General features: G+C 32.5%; 1 protein-coding gene across 3 annotated transcripts; it reads right to left on the bottom strand.

The window, feature by feature from the left end:
- LOC111620111 lies at positions 1-25177 on the bottom strand. Of its 3 annotated transcripts, none has more exons than XM_023361965.1 (2): positions 24973-25177; positions 1-1275 (listed from the first exon to the last, which is right to left on the bottom strand). In XM_023361965.1, exons 1-2 carry the CDS (start codon positions 25003-25005, stop codon positions 172-174), a joined length of 1137 nt encoding a protein of 378 aa, XP_023217733.1. In that variant the 5' UTR covers positions 25006-25177; the 3' UTR covers positions 1-171. The 3 variants fall into 3 exon arrangements, with proteins under 3 accessions (XP_023217733.1, XP_023217735.1, XP_023217734.1); XM_023361967.1 differs by lacking the exon at positions 24973-25177 and adding an exon at positions 19535-22134; XM_023361966.1 differs by lacking the exon at positions 24973-25177 and adding an exon at positions 18877-19514.

Here is a 25177-nt window from a genome sequence, read left to right on the forward strand (position 1 = left end):
TCATAAATAAAAGCAACAACCTATTTACAGTTGCTTCTAAAGTTTGAATAAAAAAAAAGAAAGGTATCATCACTTACTTTTTTGTTTTTAAAAACTTTGTACTTTTTTAAATATTTATAAATAATTGAAGAATAAGATATTTAAAAGAAATTAAGCTTGTAAATAAGATTTTTAAGATTGAACAAATGTGATATGATCACGATCATCTTGCCTATTATATATATTGCTAGAAGGAAAAGAGGCATTTTCGTATTCATTACTAAGTGACCTAATCAGTTCTTCGGCAGTCATAGGGGCCATTCTCATATTGTGTGGTGACACATCATAATCATATAATGTTACATTTACATCTCCGAATATTTCATCCACATCTCCTAGCATTTCGTCGCAGCTAGAAGAACTACTTGCATATGAAGATCCTGTAAGTGGACTAAGTGAAACAGATGGACTAGCACTCATGGTTGTGCTTGATGTTGAAAAATTGAGCATTATCGAAGGCAGAACATTGTTGCTTACAGTTTGTGAAACTGTAGCAGGAGGCATCAACGTGTGCAAGGATGGACTATAATCTGCAGGTACTTGATTTTGAGTAATTACATTTGCACTAGGATTTTCATTATCCACATTGTTTGAAAATCCATTTACATTAGCCACATTATTTTCTAACGTAGAAAAATTGAGAACTGAACTCCAATTAAGACTTGTTAACCTATCATTTTCATCCAAACATAAGGCACCAGTATCCATTTTATCATTTGTTCTCACAAAAGGTGTTATTCTTCCAGATATTTGTAAATCATGAAGATTCTTGCTATATTCACTATTGATATCACAACTTTCATCATTATTAATGGGAGAAATAGCATCACATTTCAAATTATCTGTGTCATTTAATGAAACAGGATGAGTGCTCATGGAGGAATTGAATGAAATCTGAGGCATGTTAGGATGATTAATGTTCAGTTCTGACACTGTATGGTTACTGGATGGAAATTGATTGCATTCATAGGAGATTTTATAACCATCTTCCTCCAGTTCTTTTCCTAAAATACGCACTGTGTTGTAAAGTAAAACTGATGGGAGTAAACGGGGATCTGGTCCTTTACGAAACTGATCAAGTTTACATTTACTGATGTGAAAAAAACACAGCCTCTGTTGTATATCAGTATCTTTGGTAATTTCAGATCCTTCATTATGATCCAATTTTCGTTTAATACCACGTTGATGAGTACTACTGAGCATGGCACTTATGTGGATATTCTTCGTGGAAATACACTGAAATTAAAGAAAAACTTTTAGTATTGAAATTTTTATAACAAAAATAAAATTTTATTTAATTCTATAAAATCAAATTTCAAAATGCACTATGAATTTTATATATGAATTTTTTTTAATATAGCTTTTAGTTTTCATCAAGTGTTTTATAGTCTGCAAATAAACCTCAATGCCCTCTTACATTCTATATTTAATTGTACAAATTTTCTTATTATAAAAAAACTAAAAGTTTTTCGAGTTTTCTTTGAATTATTTCATTAGAAATTGGTGGCAGACTGACCAGTGTGTTAGCTTGCCTGATGGTAAGTGGACCCTCCTTAAACATTAGACAGTGTGTTAAAAATGTTAATGGCCTTTTAGTATATTAAAAATATTAGAAGGTTCAATATTATTACTATAAGCAAATAAAATGTATGATATATACACACAACAATTTAGACAACTAAATTGCAATTGCAGACTTTATAAAATGTATGCAAAAATTTTCAAAAGAATAACCACTGCTGAGACTAATAACTTCTCCTTTGGAAAATTTCTACATATGTTTAAAATTTGACATATTACTACTACTATGTTGGGCATAGATTTATACTCAGTTGCCTCTCGATGTCAGTTCCTGTCCACGGTGAGGGGACCTCCCAGAGATGATTTAGTATTTTTCCTATACCATCTCTGGGATCTGAAAGCCCACCCTATATGTGTGACTCATATGACAGGAAGGAGAGATCCTGATAGTTGAAGGACGACAAACTGTTCCCAACACACTTCTTAGGCCCTTGCTCTGTATAAACAGGAGGCTCAAATCGGGCTCCATTTGAGTCAATCGGCTGGTCGCTGAGTCATTCTTGACCTTGGCCTGGAGTCAACTGATTGATGCAGACCAGGTGGACACGTCTGCTTGACAGTTTTATCATGTCAGACAAGATGTGCTCTTCTTGACTGCATTGTTAGGGAATAGCTCCTGGGAAACCCTGGTGTGACAGTCTATGGGAATCTCCCATGAGACGGCATCCCCTCGTTGTACCCCAACGTGGGTGAGGTCACTCTGGGAGCTGAATAACTTCCTAGTAATCAAGGACTCAAAAATCACGACATGTCTGTGTACAGAACAATCGCCTACAAACAACAGCAGCACTTCCAGTCAGCCAGCCTACTTGATAGTGCATGCTACTGCAGAAAAACCACCATCCAAAAGCTCCCCTTTTCTGATTCAAAAGCTATTTGAGTCAACTATTTGGCATCCAAAAAAAGTACAAAAATTGAGATCGGGACCTACTGCTGGAGACTACATCACCTCAGCAATTAGCAAGACTTTTTGCAATGAAGACTTTAGGAGACATTGAAATTAGTGTCACACCACACAGTAGCTTAAACTCATCACATGATAAAAATCTGATGCCCAAAGATGATTCAGATATTGAGACTGGCCTTTCAGATCAAGGTGTCACTGCTGTTTGATGCATTTCAATTCATTGAGATGGCAGGCTGAAACCTACAAAACACCTTATTTTGACATTGTCAACTTCTTTTGTAGCAAGCTACACTGTCCAGTTTGTCCATGTACCCACTGTGCTGCTTTAAACATTTAAACAGTTTGAACATTCACAAGCTTTCTGTCAAGGAAAAAGTACATGTGCACAGTGTGGAACTAAAGGTCATGAGAGTACTGACTGTAAAGGTGCTGTGTGAATTGCAAAGATGCCCATCCTGCCTACTCCCAGAAATGCCCTGCATGGCAACAAGAAAGAGATTCAATGGGTGAAAACTGCTAACAATTTACATTACCCAGAGGCTCATCATATGGTCACTTCAAGTGCACCAATGAAACAGAAGACATTTGTTGCTGTTTTAAAATACACAGAGACATGTGGAGTTCAGATATTTATGTTTTTCCAAATGAATCTCTCATTCACCATACTAAATATTTTCTGCTGTTTGTTTAGCTGGAAGCAGTAAAGGAGAGTACAAAGACAAAAACACCTAACTAAAACAGGGGCAATAATAATAATAATAAATGTGGATTCTAAAAAGGCAAATAAGAACCCACTTAACAAACAAAAAGTGATCTCTAAATCTTCAAAAAAAAATCAGAAGCTCAGTCTATGAGTGAGTTCTCTGACAAAGAGACTAAACCAACCTCACCTCCAAAAGAAAAACCACCTGTGAAATTAAAAGAGGGATGCTTTCACAAAGAATGCTGCCTCAAACACAATGTATTATAAAATAATTCAATGGAACTGTCCTGGTTTCCACAACAACAACTCTGACATTAAACACCTAACATCATCTATCCCATCCCTCTGTATGGCACTCTAGGAAACACATTTGAAACCTGGAGAAACAGTATCTTTAAAAGGATTTGATCTCCACCTTGATGATGATAGTCACAGCCATGCCAATGAAGGTGTGTGTATACTGATTTCAAATCACATCCCATCCTTGCTGAGACAAATAAGAACAGACTTACAAGCAGTGGCAGTTAATTTCATTTGGAGTGACTATCACGGTTTGTTCTATATACCTGCCACCAGATGTCTGAGTCAACCAGGATGAATTGGATGCTTTGGCTGATCAGCTGCCTACTCCTTTCCTCTTGGAGATTTTGATGGCCACAATCCTATGTGGGACAGTTGAGGGAGATCGTCGAGGCAGAGCCATTGAAAGATTCATAGGTAATCAGCAACTGTACGATGTATCTATTCAATACTGAAGAAGTGACATACCTTCATACCCCAACAAGAACATTCACCACAATTGATTTGTCATTAAGAACCCCTAATTTGTTCTCAGCATTTTCCTGAAAGGTTGGGTCTAATCCACTTTCCAGTGACCACTTCCCAATATTTTTAAAATACACAGGTCAACAAAGCTATGAAAAAGCTCACTGGGCCAAATTTTCTTTGTTGGCCAACATCTCAGATGATTTGGTTAACATTCCTTATATCAATGATGCAGTTGAAGCTGTCACTTCCAATATTATCCAGGCAGCTGTCAGTACAATGGAGAAAACATCTGAAACAATGTTAAAACCAGAACTGTGAGGCAGCATACAAACAACAAAGCGTGGGGGATGTTCAGAAGACCCCCACTGCTAGCAATTTAATTGCATTTCAAAAAGCCAGAATGCCAGAAGAATAAGGAGGCAAAGCCAAAGGGATACTTGGAGGAAGTATGTATCTAGTATAACATCTTCCACCAGCTCAAAAGTAGTCTGGGATAAAATCCATAAAATTAATAGAAAATACACCTTTTGTCTTTGTCCATGCTGGAAAATAATGGCACAATAATAAGTGATATACAAGGTATTGCTGATTTGTTAGGTAAAACCTTCTCTACAACATCCAGCAATATAATGTGTTAAAGAAATTTTCAAGCTTATAAAGCCCAAATGGAAAAACAATGTGCCATTCACCAGGATTGAACTACATACAGCTCTGTTGCTCAGGGAATACTGCTGTAGATCCAGATAAAATCCATTACAGCATGATTACTAAGGGCAGATTTTTAATCTCTTGTCTGTTTACCATTCAAGGAGAAACATCCCATTTTTCACCACATCAGAGGGGATTTTATAGGAACAGAAGTACCATGGACAATTTAGTAAACCTTGAAACATCTATAAGTGAAGCACTTAGTGTCTGTGTTCCTTAATATAGAGAAGACCTATGATTGCTGCTGGCAAAATGTAACTCTGTAATCTGTACCACTCTGGACTGCAGGGTAATTTGCCAATTTTTATAAAAAACTTCCTACACAATCTAAGATTCCAAGTTAGGATGGGCACCACTTTATTTAAGTCTTTTACACAATGTGTTCTTCAAGGTTCTATTTTGAGTGTGACACTGTTCCTAATTAAAATTAAAAGCATAGCTAACTGTCTCCCTCCCAGTGTAAAACATTTTCTGTATGTGGATGACTAAGATCTCCTGTCAGTCTAGTAACATGAGCTTCATCAAGAAACAACTGCAAACCTCCTTAAATCACATATACAGTTGGTCCAAGATCAAAGGTTTTACCTTTTAACATGGAGAAAGCCTTGTGCATCCACTTTTGCCGAAGGCATGGTTTGCATTCTGATCATGAAATTTACCTAAATGGGGTTAAAATTCCAATCGTCAATGAAACTAAGTTTCTGGGTGTTCTGTTTGACAAAAATTTGACCTTCTTACCACCTGTGCAATTTGAAGAGTAGATGTCTAATCTTTAAACCTTTTAAAGGTACTATTGTCTGCTCCCCAGGATGAGCAGCAATGATCTATGCTCAGGATTTATAGAGCCCTTGTCTGCTCTAAGCTGGATTATGGATGCATTGTGTATGGCTCCATGCAAGAATCTACTTTTCAGATGCTGGATCCAATCCACCATCAATCGTTGCATTTGTGCACTGGTGCTTTTCGAACTTCTTGTCCAAAGTCTGTATGTGGATGCTTATGAGCCTCCACTATCACTTAGAAGAGAACAGTTCTCTCTTCTATTACGTTAAACTGAAATCTCAGACTAAACCTTTTGTTTATTCTATAGTATCAAATACTCAAGATTATTTTCAGCCTGTTCATTTAGTGTCCCTACATTTGACATAAGAATGGAGAATGAAAGCAGCACAATTGAATTGGACTCAAGCAACACTTCACAGCCCGAGGTTGATAGTATATTACCTCAGTCAACTAATGTGATAAAAGTAGACCTTAGCTTAAAGCATGTTCCTAAGGAATTCACTCCAGACTGTGAATTCCTTAGGAACGTGCTTTAAGCTAAGGTCTACTTTTATAGACGTCACTTTGCAGAAATCCAACATAGCCACAGGAATTTAATTCCTATTTACACTGATGAATCTAAATCAGATAACTATGTTGGCTCAGCCTTTGTCTGCCAGGATAAATCGTGGCAGAACAAATATCACCAAATTCTTCTATCTTCACTGCAGAGCTGCAAGGCTATCCACTTAGCCTTAAAGTATGTAAGTAGAAAAGGTCATCATTGCTGCATGATTTACACTGACTCAGTTAGTGCACTTCAGACTTTAATCTCATCTGAACCTAGTTCTCTCTCTATATTGATTAAAATTTGTAAACTGATTTGCCATCTTTCTGCAAATAATTTCTCTCTCAAATTTTCTTGGGTCCCAGGCCATGTAGGTATAAGATGGAACAAGCTGATGCAGCTGCAAAGTCAGCAAGCCCTTTACAGCATTTAATGCCTATTGAAGGAGGTGACTTTCAGCTAGTCGTTAAAAAACGACTAGCAGAGATGGCAAAATGTGTGGAATTCACAAGTCTACAATAAACTACACAAGATCAAACCTTTTATAAAAAATTGGACAAACAATGAGGTTTATGAAAGGAGGTCTGAAGTAACTCTTACCAGTCTGAGGATTTGACATACTTGGCTGACTCATCAATAACTTTTGAAGGGTGATGACCTGCCAGTATGCCACTATTGCAACTGTACTCTAAGTGTAAAACACATACTGTGCAATTGCTCTGCTTTTGAGAGGAGTCGTAGACAGCATTTTGGAAATGAAAGTCTGACAGAGGTTTTGGGCCAGAGGCAAAATCTTGATAAGCTACTGGACTTTCTGAAAGTCACTAATATGTATAAACAATTTGATTATTTATTTACTGTTGTTTTGTTTATTTGTATTGTTTCATATGCTTGTTATTGTTTATTGCTGTTAATATTTTATATATAGATAATGCTTCACACACATGGCATTGCACAGCATGCTTCCCATTTATAACTTTGTAAATGCCATTTTTCTTGAAATACATTTTATTGAAGAAATGAATTTTAAACACACTGTTTGCTTCCACAAAAATATATTGTGGCGATAGTGATGCTCTAAGTGGCTATATTTTGAAGTTGAATTTATGTGCAAGCCATAACATTTTAAGGGCCAAAGTGCAAGCCACAGGACTTTTGGTGTGTAAAATGTTACAGCTTATATTTACATCATTTTGTTGTTCCAAATAATTTGTAACACAGTGAGTTTTTATGATTTTATTCTAAAATTGAAATGAATTCCTTGAAGTATGAAATACCTAAAAGGAAATGTGCAGAAAAGTGGAAGAACAACATTAGAAAAAAACAGTGGCTTAGAATACATTTCTCCCATATAACAAAGTTAATCTGAGAAAGTATCCACCAACAAGGTAAGTAAAAGACTTAATACTTCAAAAATATAAGCGTAGACTTGAGATTTACAAGGGTATGGACACACAGTATGAGTCATAGCATTTATGCGTGGGTATACAACTTGTGGATGTGTTCCTTTGCTTGCAGAAACATAAGGTTGGATTACTGTCAGGAACTCTTCCAACAATTTTATGAACTGGCTGACTACAATAAATAGCAGAGTTATCTTCAAAGACTTGTTCATCCCCAGATGATAAAAAGGAGACAATATGGAAACTATGACTATTCTCTTTCAGTTATCATTTGCTTCTTCTGGCAGAAGTGAAGTAAGAGTTTGCCTTAACACTTTGTGTAATACATTGGGGTTACTGCGAGAAGGATTCAGTTGACTGGAGAAAAGATTTTGGACAGAAAAATGGATGCTACCAATCAAAGAGCCTGACCAAGTTCAATCTACCTTTTTCAAAGACCTCGCATGGACACTTGGCTCAACTTGTGACCACCTTGATGTACAAATAAAAGCTGGTAATATGTCAGCAAAAACAAAGCTGGAATTAAATCACTACAGTGCTGAAGTAACCACAAAAGATATGTCTAATGACACAAGAAGTGCAAAAACCTCAGATTAATATGTTATATTGAATATCATTTGACTCGCAGTAGCAAATATATATACCACAATTGACACACATTGAAATGTACTATGCTCAACAATTGGCATGCTACAACCTTAGAATTCACAATTCAATCAAAGATTCTATAGACACTTCCATGCATCTTTTTATCATTAGTGGTAGTTGTTGTATATGTGCTATTATCAGTGCTTGTTGCTAGATTATCCTGGCAGATTAAACTTCATTAATGTTAAATGTTTGTCTGTTGATGTATTTAATCAGCAACCTGTTGTTTGATAAGTTCAGGTGTTGTTTGTGGGATAAGATTGTTGTGTATAAATGTTCTTTTTTGATCAATAACCCTTTGTCAGGTTACAATGAGGTGACAATATTGTGTGAATCTACAATGTAGTTGTTGTCTGCATGCTGTCATGCTTGTTTCAAGTCTTGATGGTCTAGCAAATACAGATAAGCTCGTTCATTTACATTCTCCGTTTCATCAGGTGGTATGGTTTTCCAGCCTTTTTGGTCCGTAGATGCATTGCCATAGAAACACCAAGACTAGGTTGGTTCCTCACAACTGTCGAGGGCATTGCAGTAACCATGCTTGGGCCAGTGCTATTTTTGCCACCAGTATCCAAGGGTGTGGTGCCTATTTTTCAAATGTCAGCTTCTGCCTAACCCACAAACACAACCCATTAAATCTTAAAAAGTTTGTTTTATTTCAATAAACATATACAAAATAATTTGACCTTATCAAATTTTAGTGCTTAAAAAACAATAAAAAAAAAAAGGGAAAAAATAACAAATTGACTAGTTATAAATGTGGGAAAAAGCAAAGTTAATAAAATGTTAAATAACAAATATATAAAATTTAGTAACACTTCTAAAAAACATTGTACTTTGTAAAATATATTAAAAAACTTGAAACAGAAATACTATTGTTTAAATTCATTAACAAATATATATATATATAACAATTCCATGCTACGTTAATTTATTTTTTAAAAATAATAATAAAAATAAACAAAAGAGAAATACACGTGTTAATTATGTGCGTATGGAAATTTCTCCAAGTAAATTTTTGATTAAAAAACGTGGTTATATATCACAATTTGTAAAATCACAAGTACATTTAGTTCAACTTGACTAAAAATAGACTAATTATTAAAACGTTTTCACAACAATAAACTAGTAACAATAAAACAATTTTAAAATAGCATTTTACGTGTTAAAACCTTATTCTGTAACATCCTGTTAATTGTTTATTCCAGTGAGTAAGTTAGTTTCTTCCTCAGAAAATAAACATTGCAGTTTCTTCATTCAAGTAAACTGCTTAGTGCTGTTTGGTGTCAAATTTTATTGAAACCATATTCTCCAATAATTTGTGTAGAATTTACTAATTTCCATGCTTTTGAAGTTAGTTCCATTTGATCTTGAGTCTTACCACATATTATATTTTCCCATTTTCCTTGACAAGATTTTTTTTGTCTTTTGTACTACCAATTTATCCTCATCAAATTGAATTCGTTGTACAGCATGGCATTTTCTTCTTTTTGCCTCTTTATTTGATCTGTGTTCATCTGTTGATATAAATCCATTCTCAATACTGGATACATTGCAGTAATCAGTAGAATAATTGACAGATGCTATATCAGGATTATATGAATTTTTTTCTATACTTTGATTGCTATCTTGTTCGATAATTTCATCGATATCATCAAAATGAGTTGTAGGTGTCTGAGGCACATGTTTCAATGGTCCAACTTTTAATTCCATTTCAGCTAATGCATCTTTGAATGGTGTTGGTGTTCAAGGGACACCTTCAAAAACATACTTCCTGTACTTAGGCGTTAGAAACATGCTTCCTAATGAATCTGATGTTACAGGATTAAAATCATGTAAAGGACCAGATTTAGTTGAAGGTGAGATGGGAGTAGATGTAAAACATCAAGATATCAAGTGAAGGAGGTGAGAGAGCTGTCCGTATTTCAGTTACGGACTTTGCCCTTTTGAAATGAAGGAAGGAGTAAGGTTAGGGTTGAAGTATGAAGAGAGGGATAAAGGGAGATAGGAAAGTGTGAAGGGAAGGCATGGAGGGGCACCATTGCGCCTACATCACATTTATTGATTAGTTAAACAGTATACATTAGGATTACAAAGCAATGATTGAAACATAGAATTAGGGTTGCGTATTTACAATGATGAGTTAGTAGTAACATAGATATAAATGATGGGTTACAATGTAAAAAAAAAAAGAGAATACTAGTACAGTCGACCCCCCCCTATAATTATGATTCCTATAAAACTGCGAAAAAATTGTGACTGTATCCGTAAAAAAAGGTAAAAAAAAAAAAACTCCTATAANTATATAAATTCTGATGATGATGAATTAAATCATATTCAATTGGTTGCTTTTTCTGAATGCTTGTGAATTTTGTTTCATTAACAGGAGTTACAGGATTAGAAGAAAAATTATTTAAGCTACTAACAAAAGCAAGGGTTTCCAAATTAGACCTAGCAATATCATCATCAGATTTTATATCTTTGAATGGTGAAAGCATAAAATTCAGATCAACAGAATCAGTCTCAACATTTAAGGCACCATGATGATTTTCTACAAATGAATTTTGTTGCCAATAATCTATAGATGTTGAAATTGAAAGTGATGTCAAATGATAAAGGTCATTGTTTTTATATCTACAGTCTGACTTTATTGATTGTGTTTCTCGTTTTAATTGTTCATCCTGTTTTAAGAAATCCATTTTATTACTTTCAGAAGTAATAATAGATGGGCACTGAGAACTTTTTCTTCTTTTTGTATACTCCTCCACTTCATTTTCTAACCTCTTTTTTAAAGTTGAATTCCAGTGATTTTTAATTGCATTATCAATAATTTTGAAATTTAGCCCACTGATTTTCCCATTGTTTATGAGCTTGACAGATTATAGACTCCTCTTCTTGTGTCCAAACAGTTTTTTTGATTGAAGGATTTAGATGATTATGCCATCTTTCCCGGCACTGTTTTCCTATTCTTCCTTTTAAATGCTTAGCTATTAGTCCATTTTTTTTGGACCACATTTTTTTACTAAATCCATAACCATTTCATCTTCCTCTTTAGTCCATGGTCCTTTGACCAAATTGGGATTGACGACTTTTTGCCATCTCTGTTGACACTGCACTTTGGTTCTATCTGCAAAATAACCAGATATTGTTATCCAATCTGAGGATCCATGTATTTCTACTAATTGCTTCAACTTTTCATTCTCCCCTTTTGACCATCTTCCTTTATTGATTATTTTTCTGGTTGAGTTTTACCCATGCTTTGCATGGGTAAAACTCAACCAGAAAAATTAAAATTTCTGCATATGACTTACACTGAACCGACCTACCCGAGGCCACTCTTTCAAGAATTTCAACTCTACCCTTTAATTTAACCTGTCGGCACACGCGTGCTCCGTCAAATTAAAATTACACTGAGTTTACCCATGCAAAGCATGGGTAAAACTCAGCGAATGCTTTAATTGCATAGGCCTCAGTTTGTGTTCTTCATCAGCTCTTTGTCTCATGCTAGTGTTTTGTGTTTTTTAATTAATATTTTTTATATACTGTGGCCCTATGCCATTTAAATATGATATCTATAATCCTTTATATTAAAGAGATTTATCAAACAAGCACTTCTTTTTCAAAGTCTCATAAACGAATTAGCCTACTCCCGGTATAATGAAAATAGCTAAAAAAAATTGCCACGAGTCAGTGTAGTTGATAGCAAAATATGACCCCATTTTGCAGTTCACATTTCTGCAGAACAAACAAGTCTACACAAAGCCAAACAATTAAGAATTATAAAGAAAGGCTCAAAGTAAAGGCTGTGGTGGACTTATTACATACCTGACAACTATTAACATGTTAATCCAAATTTTGAATAATATGATACAAAACAGAATAATGGATGAATTACCTTGTGTTGAATCAGCTTGAAGAGAATAATAACTTCAGGATGTTTTTCTTGTATCATTATTCAATATGTCCTCAAAAATGTTATCTGTGAGTGACTGCTTTCAATTGGGCCAAATAATGATGGTACAGGACAGGGACTTTTTGATTTATTGACTGAAACATTACAGTAGCTTAATATTGATCTCAAACAATGTTTATCTGATAGTATAGATGTGATGCAAGCTACCATGGTCAGCAAGGTCTATATAGATAGGTCAGGACATGATCCCGTGATTGATTGCGACAGCGGCCATTTTGGGGCTTATCAATAGAGTTCATTCCATATATGGTTTCTGTGTGAATCAACAATATTATGTATATAAGTACTCAGAACATTAAAGAATGGGTTATTGTGTGGCACCAAATTGTAAGAGTAAATCTATCTACAGATGTTTGATTATTCAGATTTCCTGCAGATAAGCAGAGGAAATCAAAATGGGTGCAGAACTGCAGACAGGATAAGTGGCAGCCAACTGAAAATTCTAAACTGTGTGAGGTTAGTGTATATCATGTATTTTTCTATAGGTACTGTCTTTGAAATGTATACGTGAGCTTACATTAAATTATTTGTTGTTCAGCTTCATTTCGAAGAATCTCAATTTGAACTGAGAAGAACTGACGGAAGGAAGTGGCTAAAATGGAATGCTATCCCCACAATTTTTAATGTGCCCAATCCTCCTAAATCTATTATGAGCAAAAGGAAGCCTATTAGGAAAAGAAAACTTCCTGAAGAAAGAAAAACCAATGGTAAGATTATTTCATTGCTGAACTAGTTCTTTTTTCATCTGAAATAAAGATTAATTTTTTATTTAAGTTTTCTCAGTTTTTGTAAATTGGCTATTATTGAAAATCTTGTGTGTGCCATGCTGTCTGTTTTTGCAAGGAATGTTATATAGCACAAACAAATAATATGTTTTGACTTATAATGTTTTTTTTTATATAGTTTAGTAGTCTTCCATGACAGAAGAAACAATTGAAGAAAGTGATGATAATACTTCAGATAAATTAAATAAACAGCTTCAGTCAGAAAACAGGCAAATACGACTAGGTAAATATTTTATTTACATTTAAAACAATTTTAGACCCACTTTTATTTTGTAATGTGAAACATGGAGTAATGTCTTTTATATTATGAATCTGAATTCTGATGTTTGAGTGGAAAACTGACTATACTTTTGTGATTTCTTTATCGTTTTCATTACATATATTCTTAAGCTTCTCAGAAAACATTAAATAATGTTGCTGTTATCTTATATATGTTCAACTTTAATTATAAGATTTCAAAGTTTAATATTATATACAGTATATATAAATTTTTTCTTAAATTTTAGATGTAAAAACTGACACAAAAGCAAGAAGCAAAAGCGCGTGCTTATTTCTGCTGACCTCCAAAAATAGTGTAATTTGTTTTATTATATTTGTATCTTGGGTGTATATAGAGAAAGAAGTCATGCCTCATAAGCTCTGCTAAAAATAACGCTGTGTTTAATATTATGCTTTTTGACAAATTTTATGTAATTTGAAAAATATAATACTTAAGCCTTTGTAAAGCCAAAAATGTTTAATTAATAAGCATTAGTCCACTATTTATTTTTTTTTAATGCATTAATATTGTAACTGTATTGGTAAATGCTTCAAAATAAAATTTTGGATAACTTCATTGTATATTCTTTATTATTGCACCACTTTAGGAAGAGCCTATATATGTAATTGCATTAGTTTTACCACGTATTTAATTAATTTCAATCATGACAGCAAATGATATGGATGATTTTAATCAAATAGTTTAAAAGAAACAGTTATGTAAAATTGGGGTTGCATAATCATCCAAAATTATTATTATTATTATATTTTTAGACTGAAAGTCACTAGTTTTATTTAATGTCATAAAACTGACTGCTCTTACAAGTATGTTTAAAACATGTGACTCAAAGCCCCAAAATGGCAGCTCCAGAAGTAGGTCACACGTGTCCCAACCTATGTATATAGATCTTGATGGTTAGTATAATTGTTTACAAAATAAAATTACTGATGTGGCAAATTAACTTGTTCATATATGATAATATGCCCATATCTTGAATTTGGTGATAACTGAAACAACAAAATGTTGTATGCCTACAGTTTTTTCTAATATGCTCCAGAATTTAGCAACTTTTGTGTGATCGTAATACACAGAAATGGCTACATGCACAGAAGTTCTTGTTCAAAAACATCTTGGACAAGGAAAATGAAATGATTAATTAGTGGACAAGATGGTCAGGATATTCCATGTAGCAACAACTATATTTTGACACTTTGATGATGCCACTGTCGGTACTTTTGTAAGTCTATTCATATGCTTATCAATGATACAAGATTCTGACAAGTTTGATGCAAAAACTAAGCAAGAAACAAATGTTTTACTTCAAAGTCTTCTACAGTTTGAATCAATATTGACAGCATTTACCTACTTGTATATGAAACTATAACCTCGTTATCAAGTTATTTACAGACAATGGTTTAGATATACTTTACTGCATGAAGTTTAGTATACTAAAATACAAGAAAGTTGAAGGAATAGACAAACATTTTCAAACGTTTACAGTAAGGCATTAGAATAAATGTAATTTCATACAATTTCATAGTTGAGTGGGGATGAAAATCAAAACATTGGAAATAGACTCTTTGGAAACATCATTGCAGAGGCAAAGGGAAAAAAAGCAAACAGATAATGAAGGAAATTCCTCAGATTATCTAGCTGATTTTCAAGTAAATGTGTACTACAATTTATGCTATCAAAATGTAGTCAAAGTTTGAATTTTTAATTGATACTTCTGTAATCTGAGCTATAGAGGTTTTGGGAGAAAATCATTTGAGATTAAACATGGAAAATATAGTGAATTTAGACAGAAAATTCAAGGGAGAAAATAAATTTTAAGATAAATGTGTCTTGAGATAGACAGGTTCAACTGTATCTGAATTCACTAGCCATATGTAATTGTTACTTGCTGTATGATTGCCAACTTGTGCAAATTTATGAGAGGGTTCAAGTAGCTAGTAAACTTATATAATGTAATTTAGGCTTTGCTCAATCATAGAATACATACTTTCCCTCTACTAATGAATTTTTTACAATATGCAGAAATGCAACAAAAATATCAATGAGCAATAATATAACTTACAAAGATGGAGAAAATGCCACTAACATTTTTACAATATTATTTTTCCCATGAATAATTAAAATCTTTTGGTCATTTTTTGATGTCTTATCCACATCATCATCAGTTAATTTTCTCTTCAACATTTTAATGAGGCTGCAATCATATGCTAAAATATACAAAAGTATCACAGGTGATTGCTATTTTCCATCTTTCTTCTGCATGTGAAAATTTCAATGAACATGATCAGTGTTATCATTCTTCAGCTCCTTGTGTAGTCTTATTCTTAATTTTAAAGTTATACAAATTTGTAGTTTTTAAAATTACAAAATTGTTATGTTTTTCTGATGAAATTTACAATTAAAAATTTTAAATATAATTAACTTGACTCTTAAAAAAATTTGCAATTATTAATTTTTAAAAAAAAGTTTAGCAAGATAATGATTATAAATAATAATCATCTTGCTAATATTGTTAAAAATACATAAGGGCATTTCTCACACCTTTTCAGGAGAGTGATTTAAAGAAAAAGGACTCATATTTTCTTCATAAATAAGAAACTATTGAGTATAAAGCACTGCTTTTTTCAAGTTTTTGTTTACAATACTTGGTAAATACTATAACACACACAAATTTATCACTGGCTTCCATAAAATAAGGCTCCAAAATAATTGAGACAAGCTTTTATGTTTTGCTAATAGTAAAAAGCTCTTCTGATTTAACAAGATACACCTTTTAGAATTAAGGCATAACTACAATTTAATATTAAAATTTGGTTCAAAGTAACTAAATAAACTGATTGCTATTAAAATAAAAGGTTCTGTGCACAATAAAAACAAAATGAAGAAAGACATTATTATACTGAAAAATTTTTAATGACAAACATAAAAATAAGAGTAAATTGACTAATAAGGATAAACTATTTAAGAATAAAATATGTGAGGTACAAAAGTGAATTAAAAAAATACTTTGGAAAAACAAAAATGCAATTCAAAAATTTCGTTTAAACTCATTGATATAAGTCAGCCTACCTCACTGCTTAGCATCTTTTAGTTTCCATCTGTTTACTGGTGTATCACTTAAAGTGCAATGATATAATATTTCTAGAATAAAAATAAAAATGAACGAAACCTTTTTGACAAGAGAAGAAACTAAAGTGTATGTAACAACATTTTCCCCTTTTTTTTTCTTTTACTCTACCGAATGAGGCAAAGATTTATAAAACTGAACATGTTCAAGCAAATTTATCACTGGTGTTGGTTCAGAGCAAAGAGTGATTAGGTCATACTTTTCCAATGACAATGGACGAGATTTCTTATTTAAGTTGTTTTGTCATTAGTAGTGCATTTTGCTGTTTTAAAGTCAATGATCGGTAGTTGTGATCAATGTGGCTTGTTTTAAAAAATATTTTACCTAACTCATTCTTCATTACATTGAATTCAACAATATGTGTCCATTTCCATTTAAAAGCATTTCCCTCATCATTGATTCAGATAGAATGCACTGAGGTTCTTGCTAAATTTTTTTAAAGTCTAAAAAATTATAACCTAAAGAGTGCACTATATAAGACTTTGCCTTTCTTACAAGATGAAAGACTGGTATAAGCTGAGAAGGTACAAACAATTCACCAGCCTTTTTAATTGAGTATGGATTGCACTGTAAGTGAAGTGTTCTTTACAATGTCTGTGATTAATGGTAAAGAAATGAAGACTTGCTTCATTGAAGTGTTTCAACTGCAAAACAATGTTTGCTCTTGCCATGATGGAATTCTGATTTTATCCCCCACAACCATCAGCAAATATGGCAGTATGGACCTTCCTTTCATTGTATTTCAGAAACGTTCTAAACAGTGCTGTTGATACTTCAGAAGCACCTCAACCACTTTAGCACTCATTCCAAGTAAAGCAATAACAATCCCAAGAGGCTGTCATAAAAAGTTAAATTATAAACAATAAACCTTTTGTAACATACCACTGTTGTTTGATACAGGAAAATAGATGACCTATTGAAGATCAAAACAATAAATAAAGCAAGCTTGCAAAAGTTTTTGATCTCACACATAGCATTTTTGGAAGCAATATACCTGCCATAAATGTCTTGGATTTGTAGCTTTGTTTCTTTAGATGCCTGGAGATATGCTTTGCATAAACTGCACTGGTTCTTTTTGGACCTGTGAAATGAAAAATTCATGGATTTAAAAACTGTATGGTATGATATGAAACACTGTTTTTCAATGTTGGGATCATCACTTCTAAAAACATAGTGCTTGGGAATATCTTCACAGTGACTTGACTTTAAATAAAATAGTATACTATCTTTTCGGCAGTAATGTGACTCCACCCTTTGGAAGTGATTAATAAATATGATCTTCAATCAGCTTTTGTTTAGCGTGATCCCTCAATGCAGCTGCAGCACATCTACCACCATGATGATCTTTGGATCATACTGGTGGCAATTTATTTCAAGTTTTTCAAATACTGTTCAGATTGCTTTCTCACTGATACTTAATGTATTCATGAATAATTTATGACACAATTTGACTGCATTTCCTTCCAATGGAAGGAAAAAGAAGTTTGTATTTTGATGACATGATTCTGCTTTACCTATTGTGCATGCTTTCTTCAGCATCTGCTTAATATGCCATGCAATAAATTCCTTTTGAAGCTGCAATTGGTAGAATACTTTGAATATTGCCCACCTACATTCCTCACTAAACTTAACAGACTGCCCTCTGCCTTTTCTGCACCATTCTGTATTGCACACTAGAACTAATACTTGGCCCTTCACAGTTTTCTTCATATTTACTGAAATGTATTTTGCACCACTGCATCGTAATTCCCAAGCAAGTTTTTTTTTTTATTTTTTTGTTTATCCTTGTAATTTTTTCTTAATCATATTCCCTTCAAGGACCTTCTACTTCAAATTCCTCTTGGTTTTTCTTTTTGTTTAATCATAAACAATGAGTCAAACTTAATTTTTTTCATATCTGTTTATGAAAAAAGTCATCTAAAGTGATGAACCTTACAATAAAAAAAGATCATTGTAAACATTTCATACAACAAATAATTGAAATTTACCAATAAAAATACTTTCTGCTGTTTATTTTTCCAAAAATAATTCCATTTTCATTACTTTGTACAGAAAGTACTTTTTTCATGGGAGCAGCCATATTGAATTAGCACAAAGCTCCACAACAAACTAGCTAGCACTCCAAGCTTACTAATTTTGCTAAATATGACATCACATAACTCTAAAGTAAATGCCAATGAGCATGGTACTCTGATGAAAGTATACAGGCTGAGTAAAATTAGCTCAGAAGTAAATACACCCTTTGTAACATCACAATAAACCAGATAAAAGAGACATATCAATTCAACAGGGAGTTGTTGCTCCCAAAAGCAAACTTGACAAGTACCAGAGACAATCTACTGTTTGGACAGAGAATTTTCTGGCAGACTTTTTTTTTTATTGGTGATGGTTAGGCACTTAACTTATAAGAGATAATGTATATATTTTTTTATTGAATTAGATTTAGTTGTCCTGGTGGAGACTAGATTAAGTTAATTTTAAGTCCCAAGTTGGGAAAAATCTTTTTTTTTTTATAATTGTTTGGGTTTGGTGTTTGAATACTTGAAATATATTTAATACTAACTTCTTGTTCATAGTTATTAATAAATATTAAGTCAAATTATAATATATAATCATTGATTTTTGCTTACATGTGTGTCATTTTTTATTCTTTTTTTCTTTTGCTTTTCTGTTAAGTCATGAAAATTACACCCATTGTAATCCAAGTCCAGGCCTGGTACTCAGCTGATCAAACCCAAATTTTATGTAACACCATGTTGTTAGGTATTATTCAAACTTAATTTTGATTACACAGTATGTTGAATTACTTTGCACACATGGCTTTAAGCTGCAAGGATAATAACACTGATCTTACTTATATCATGATAACACATAGCTCTGCTGTTTTAAAAGAAAAACTTAAAATTTTACTTTCAGTGAGAAAAGAAGAAAAAAAAATTCTTCCAAAAATGTTTTAAAGTTGTTTCAATAATTTATGGTTTCATGCTATTTGTTAATATAGTGTTAATATATCTTATTTAAATACAAAAATGTTCAATAGGTATATTGTGGTATAGGAAATTCTTAATTATACATTTAATAAAACATAACATTTTGCATGCTGAGATGGAGAGAAGCCTCCAAATAAAGGTTGACTCCACTGTAAAATTGTTATTTCCTACTAATGCACAAAGGGACTCAAAAAGGAGGACGACACTTTTAAAGTTTGTCCATAGGAAATATTTTCTAGTTTTTCCAAGTTCACATGAAATTCTTAATATTTAATGCAAAAAATAAATAAGCAATTACCTATAACCAGCATTAAACCTCTCATAAACGAACATTTTTTCCATCTAACAGTTATCATCAGGTTTCTATGCTTTGGAATGTTTGTAAAAGAATACATCTTCTGAAAATTCAAAAATTGTCCATCTTGAAGATACGTGCATGCTCAATGTAGCTCTTTAAAAAATTGAGTCTTCAAACTGGCTTCCTATTTTAAAAATTCAATGTTTATATAAATTATAAAGATAAACTTGATATTAATGGAGAAATGACTTCTTTGATACAGTCACAGAAACTGTTTAAAGCTGCAATGTTCATATGGGAAAGACTGGCTTCTGGAGAGTGAACAGCAGTTTACATGGTATAGTAACAAAGTTAATCTCCTATGTGTAAGGTACCACTTAAGCATCAAAAGCCTAGAAAAATACTATCCCAATATAATATAATACATATCCCAAATGAACTATTCAAGAAATCATTTTCCAGAATGGCATTGTTGAATATACCAGTAGTCTGGTAATACTATGGAGCTAACTAAAGGACTGAACACATTAAGTGCCATGTGTTGCAAATAAGTAACACACCCAGCAATTTACTAAAGCTGCATGTTGCATTTCTGCAACACACTATACATTGAAATCTGTGCCATGTAACTTTGGAGCAACATGCTGGCCATATAAATGTAACGGAAATAGAGTATAGCCTGTGGGATTGGAAATTTCACTTAGCCCAGTAACTTTTTTTTTAATGATAAAATACTAATAGAAATTTAATTTTTCCCCCTATAAAATATGAAATATAAGTGAAATTTGTCTTTTCTATTTTTCTTGCACATTGAACGTAAATAAGTACAATATCTTGAAAATATGCAATGCAAAAACAAATATTCAAGAAACAATTTTGATTTGCTCTTAGTGGCCATAAACAGTAAAAATAACAGTAGGTATATTATTTTAGTGATGATTTTATTTCTCTTCAATTTGTATTGATTCATTTATGCAACCCTGATTATGGTAGAAATTCTTTTTGAATTCAAAACCTTATGATTAGCAGACAAAATGGCATAACATAATGAGAAAAATCATTCCGGCCACATGTTGCAAAATTGCAACATGGCTAAAAATTAAGAGGGGGAAAAAATTTTAACAATACAGACAAGATTATATTAAATGGACATCATATCTGTGCTATTTTGTTATAAAGAAAAAAATGGCCCAGAGTGATATTTTATGCATTTCTATTGTGGTGCTTAATAATAGCATTTTATAGCTAGACTTATTACACCATTAAAAAGACAACAGTTTAAAGAGAATTAATAATAAGTAAAATAATTCTGTACAAAGATTACAATACTTCCTCAGTATGATTTTTGGTTTCTTTGAAGGTGATTTATTATCTGCATTTCCATGAATCTTTGTTAATAAAAATAAACCAATGTTTAATATTTTACTTAATTGTTAAGTTCAATACAATCTAAACACCATTGCTGTATTTATTCTGGAATGTGCCCACAGTAACTGATTACAATATGCACACTTATGCACAATGTTTATAACTATACCTAGTTATCACCATTATTTTTACTTGTACTACTTGTATCTCTACTTGATAGTCAGTTAAATCATGCTTTACATTCCAAACAGACATTCTAGGCTTACAGGAAAGCAGCAATGAATGTCCAAAGTACACGTTTTTGCATTTAAAACTTTGGCCTCAACCTTGCTATTAACTGTTTTTAAAGTTACACCAAAAAACATTCTTTAGTTATTTTAAGTATGTATTGTGGTGAAAATATCAAATCTACAATAGTCAATTATCCACAAAGGGACTTTGCCTATGCTGTTAATTAACTATCTTTCATTAACTTTTGCATAATCTCTTTCAAATGCACTTCAGTGAGTTTCTGAATTATCTATATGAATATGGGGAAAAACTATTTATATGAGAGAAGTATAGAATAGTATATAAATGGAAATGTAGAACTTTAGTATTTGACCAATACAAGAATGAAATTAAGTCAAGATAGGAACAATACTTGAGCAATAGAACAGGAAGAAACCAGAAAAGACAGTTTGAGAAATTGAACAGAATCTGGTGGAATGCCAAAATCTCACGAAGAAAATGGAATATATAGTCAAACCCTGTTTAATGTTTTTCAAGGAAACTAAAAAAAAATATCATAAAAGTAAAAACACTATTGAATTGGTCTCAGAGTATAATTATCACAAAAGAATGATGAAGCATAGATTAAACATGTTAAGCTTATAGTTAACATTTTAACCAGACAATAAGCATGTTAGTCTTTTTAACTTTAATATAAGTTGATTATTAAAATAGAATGATTAGTCAGCCTGAGCAGCACTGTAGAAAGTTAATTCAGTTTTCAGTTTATTGAAGCAATGCAAATCCAAAGGATAGTGAAAGATGGTAGGAAGCAAAGATTAGAACATTAATCCCGATATCATAATTAGTAAAATATGACTAGTATGAATGAATTGTATTGTTTGAATCCTATTTTAAATATTTTTTCTAGATATTCCAAATTAATAATTAGATTGTATTTAATTATTAAATTGGATAGATGGGATGACAGCATCACTTACATCTATCAATAACTGTTTAGTAATTCAATTGTAAAGTATTGGCCTTTTAGCAGAGAGGGAACAAAAGAAGAGACCTTGTCAATTGGACCCACTTGCAGTCAGGCAATATACCACTTGTAAGGTGTTGACTTGTAAACAGAGGGAAAACAAAGGAAGTGCCAAATTTGTCAATTGGACCCACCTGTGGTCAGACGATAGACCATTTGCCATATGGTAAACTACTGAATGTAAACAAGTGGCGGACATTTATGTAAGCTCCACTCTCGTCAGATGATGGCAGACCCAACTGTAAGCTGTTCAGGCAAGAAAGGGTTGTGATTGGTCAGAAGTCCCCATCCAAAAAACCCTTAAATTGCAGGGCGAACGGGAGAGGGAGGAGAGAAGGGCAAGAGACTGGTATACGGTAGTCTCAGGCACTTGGGAAGCCCACTGAGCGTAGAGAGTGTGTTCTCCTCTGGTAAACATCTCAGGGATGGGTTAGTGCGGAGACTGGACTGACCATGCAGTTGACTCAACTCCACAAGCTGACTGAGGCTTCTCCAAAGTTTAATANTGAATAATAATAATTTATATTGTTCATTTAAATAATAATTAAAATTGTTAATTTAATTTGAATGTTTTAAATATGACACACGATAGGGGCGCCTCTAGTGTCCGTTATCAAACGGTTACGGGACAGACGGACAGTTGAATGGGTTATATATATAGATGAGTCACTACGCTTTGTTATCCTGTAGGCCAGGGGTCGCCAAAGTGGTCGATATCGACCCCCCCCGGGGTCGATGCAACATCATTGGGGAGTCGATGCGGCTAGGGGGTCAATTAGGGGGTCGATGCGGCGAAGGGGTCGGTTAGGGGGTCGATGCGGCTAAGGGGCCACAAACTTTTTTTTTTTGCTTAGACAGAGACCACAACCCACAACTTTTTTTTTTATTTTTTCGCTCATACATATACACTTATAATAAAACTTTACGGTGGGGGTCAATGTGAGGCTTTGGAAAGTGATTGGGGGTCGACGGTTAAAAAAGTTTGGCGACCCCTGCTGTAGGCTATATACTGTGTTTTCGAACTTGTACATTCTGCATATAGAATCTGTAAATAAACTGTAAATATTATTAATTTGAGTGTGGAGGTGTGCTTTCCGAACCTGGATCACTATATTGAATTGTGATACACACAGAAACCAACCCAACGAGATGGAGTTTGGGAAAGAACTTCACGAGAACTTCAATCAAACAACAAAAAGTATAAATAAAAAAAATCTAACAATATATGGCTTATATTGAAAGCAGCTTTGTCATGAAGTATAATTTGTTATAAAAACATTGACATTTGGTTTTTGATAGTTTTTCTGTTATAATTGTAAGTACAAAAATCCTTTTTTAAACATGTTATTAACTATTTATGAAATATATGCATTTGTTACAGTAAATCTAGCATTCAAAAAGGAAATATATATTGTTATTTTATAGAAAATTAGTTCTTCATTTGGGTATTTAAGAAATGATTATATAAACACATGATTTGAGAAACTTATATGTATATTTGAAATTATACCATATATAATTTCAAATAAAAGCTATAATAATAGCAATAAGAATAAAAAAAAAGCATTTTGATATTTTTATGTTATAAACTTTATTTTTTTAAAAATAAATAAATTTCGTAACATAAAAATATAAGACCAAGCTAAAAAGTTTTTTAGCTTTTTAGTTCAAATATTTTTTTTATATAAAGTTACTCTAAAATTAATCATTTCAAGAAATGTCATTTCTTGAAACATAGACACACACAAATCTAATTTCTTTTCTTAATTAACAAATGAAAAATCACATTGAAAATTTTGTCAATCTCCATACAGTTGTTAACATGTCAATCAATTAAATCTTTGATGTTCTTAAAGCACCAACTAAGAAAATTAAAAAAGTATTGGAAAAATATATTATGTAGCTTCACTGAGAAAATCTATTAAATTCCTGTCAAAATCATGATTATGATTTTGGAGACCAATATTAAACTAAAATATTGACACTTATATTACACTACTAAAAAAAAATGATTAATTATAGTCACATTGCAAACAAGACTATTCATCATAAACAAAATGATAAATTAATCTCCAAAAAATTAATTTTAAAGAATGTTCATGTCTCAACTATTTGTTTCATATCAATGTTTTAAACTGAAATTAAGAGAGATTGAAATTAAACACAAAACTGATACACCGAAAGCTGTCTTTAACTAGCATAAGCCTCTGAATAATATCAATGTACTGTATATACATATACAGTACATTGATATGATTTAGATAATACAATGATTTATCTGCTCAATGGGAAATTGTTAAAATCAAACTAAGTAATTACTTATATATAGATGATAAAACAATAGTTAGTTTGGTTACTAGATGATAAATTTTTTTGAGTCTGGAGCACGTTTTTAGTATAGTTTGTGTAACTTAACAATTATTGTGAACTACTACTGTAAACTAAAACATTCATTGAAAATTTCACCATCATATGAAATTTTAAGATACAGATGTAGCTCCATTTCATTATAATATATAACATAGATGTACTTTCCACATGGATTTGCAACATACTGTATTATTATTGGTGGAAATCCACGATTAACACTTCTACTCACACAACTTGTCTTTTACACAGCTATATTTAGTCATGAAAATGAATTCCTTTAAAAATGACTATGGAAATGAGTAATCTAAGAGTTACTCAATGTTCCTGACTGTACTAACTTTGAATGTATGGTTATTTTAACGTTTATAGTCGTATATATTAAATCGGAACTTTTGACAAAAATCAAAAATCCACATGTTTGATGAAAACTATCTTGACTAACCTTGACATCAGCGATCTTGTAATCGACTCCCATTCCATTTACGAGTCTCTACTCTATTAAGTTAAGAAATCATAGTACAATCTTCTCTACGTACTTCTTACCACATACTGAAAATGTGTACCGAACAGAATACGTTCTTCACATATTATTTTTCCTCGACTACAAGCGAAAAAAAAACCCACGATTCTTCCATAGCCTCCGGAGA

This window comes from Centruroides sculpturatus, unplaced genomic scaffold, assembly GCF_000671375.1.
Source record: "Centruroides sculpturatus isolate CEXI.00-Female unplaced genomic scaffold, Cexi_2.0 scaffold131, whole genome shotgun sequence".
NCBI classification, from domain to species: Eukaryota; Metazoa; Arthropoda; class Arachnida; order Scorpiones; family Buthidae; genus Centruroides; species Centruroides sculpturatus.

Coding starts and splice junctions, on each gene's coding strand:
- LOC111620111 (XM_023361965.1), bottom strand. CDS start 25,005: ATGGGAGTCGATTACAAGATCGCTGATGTCAAG. Junction 1,276..24,972: donor ACAAGATCGCTGATGTCAAG/GTTAGTCAAGAT, acceptor CTTTAATTTCAG/TGTATTTCCACGAAGAATAT.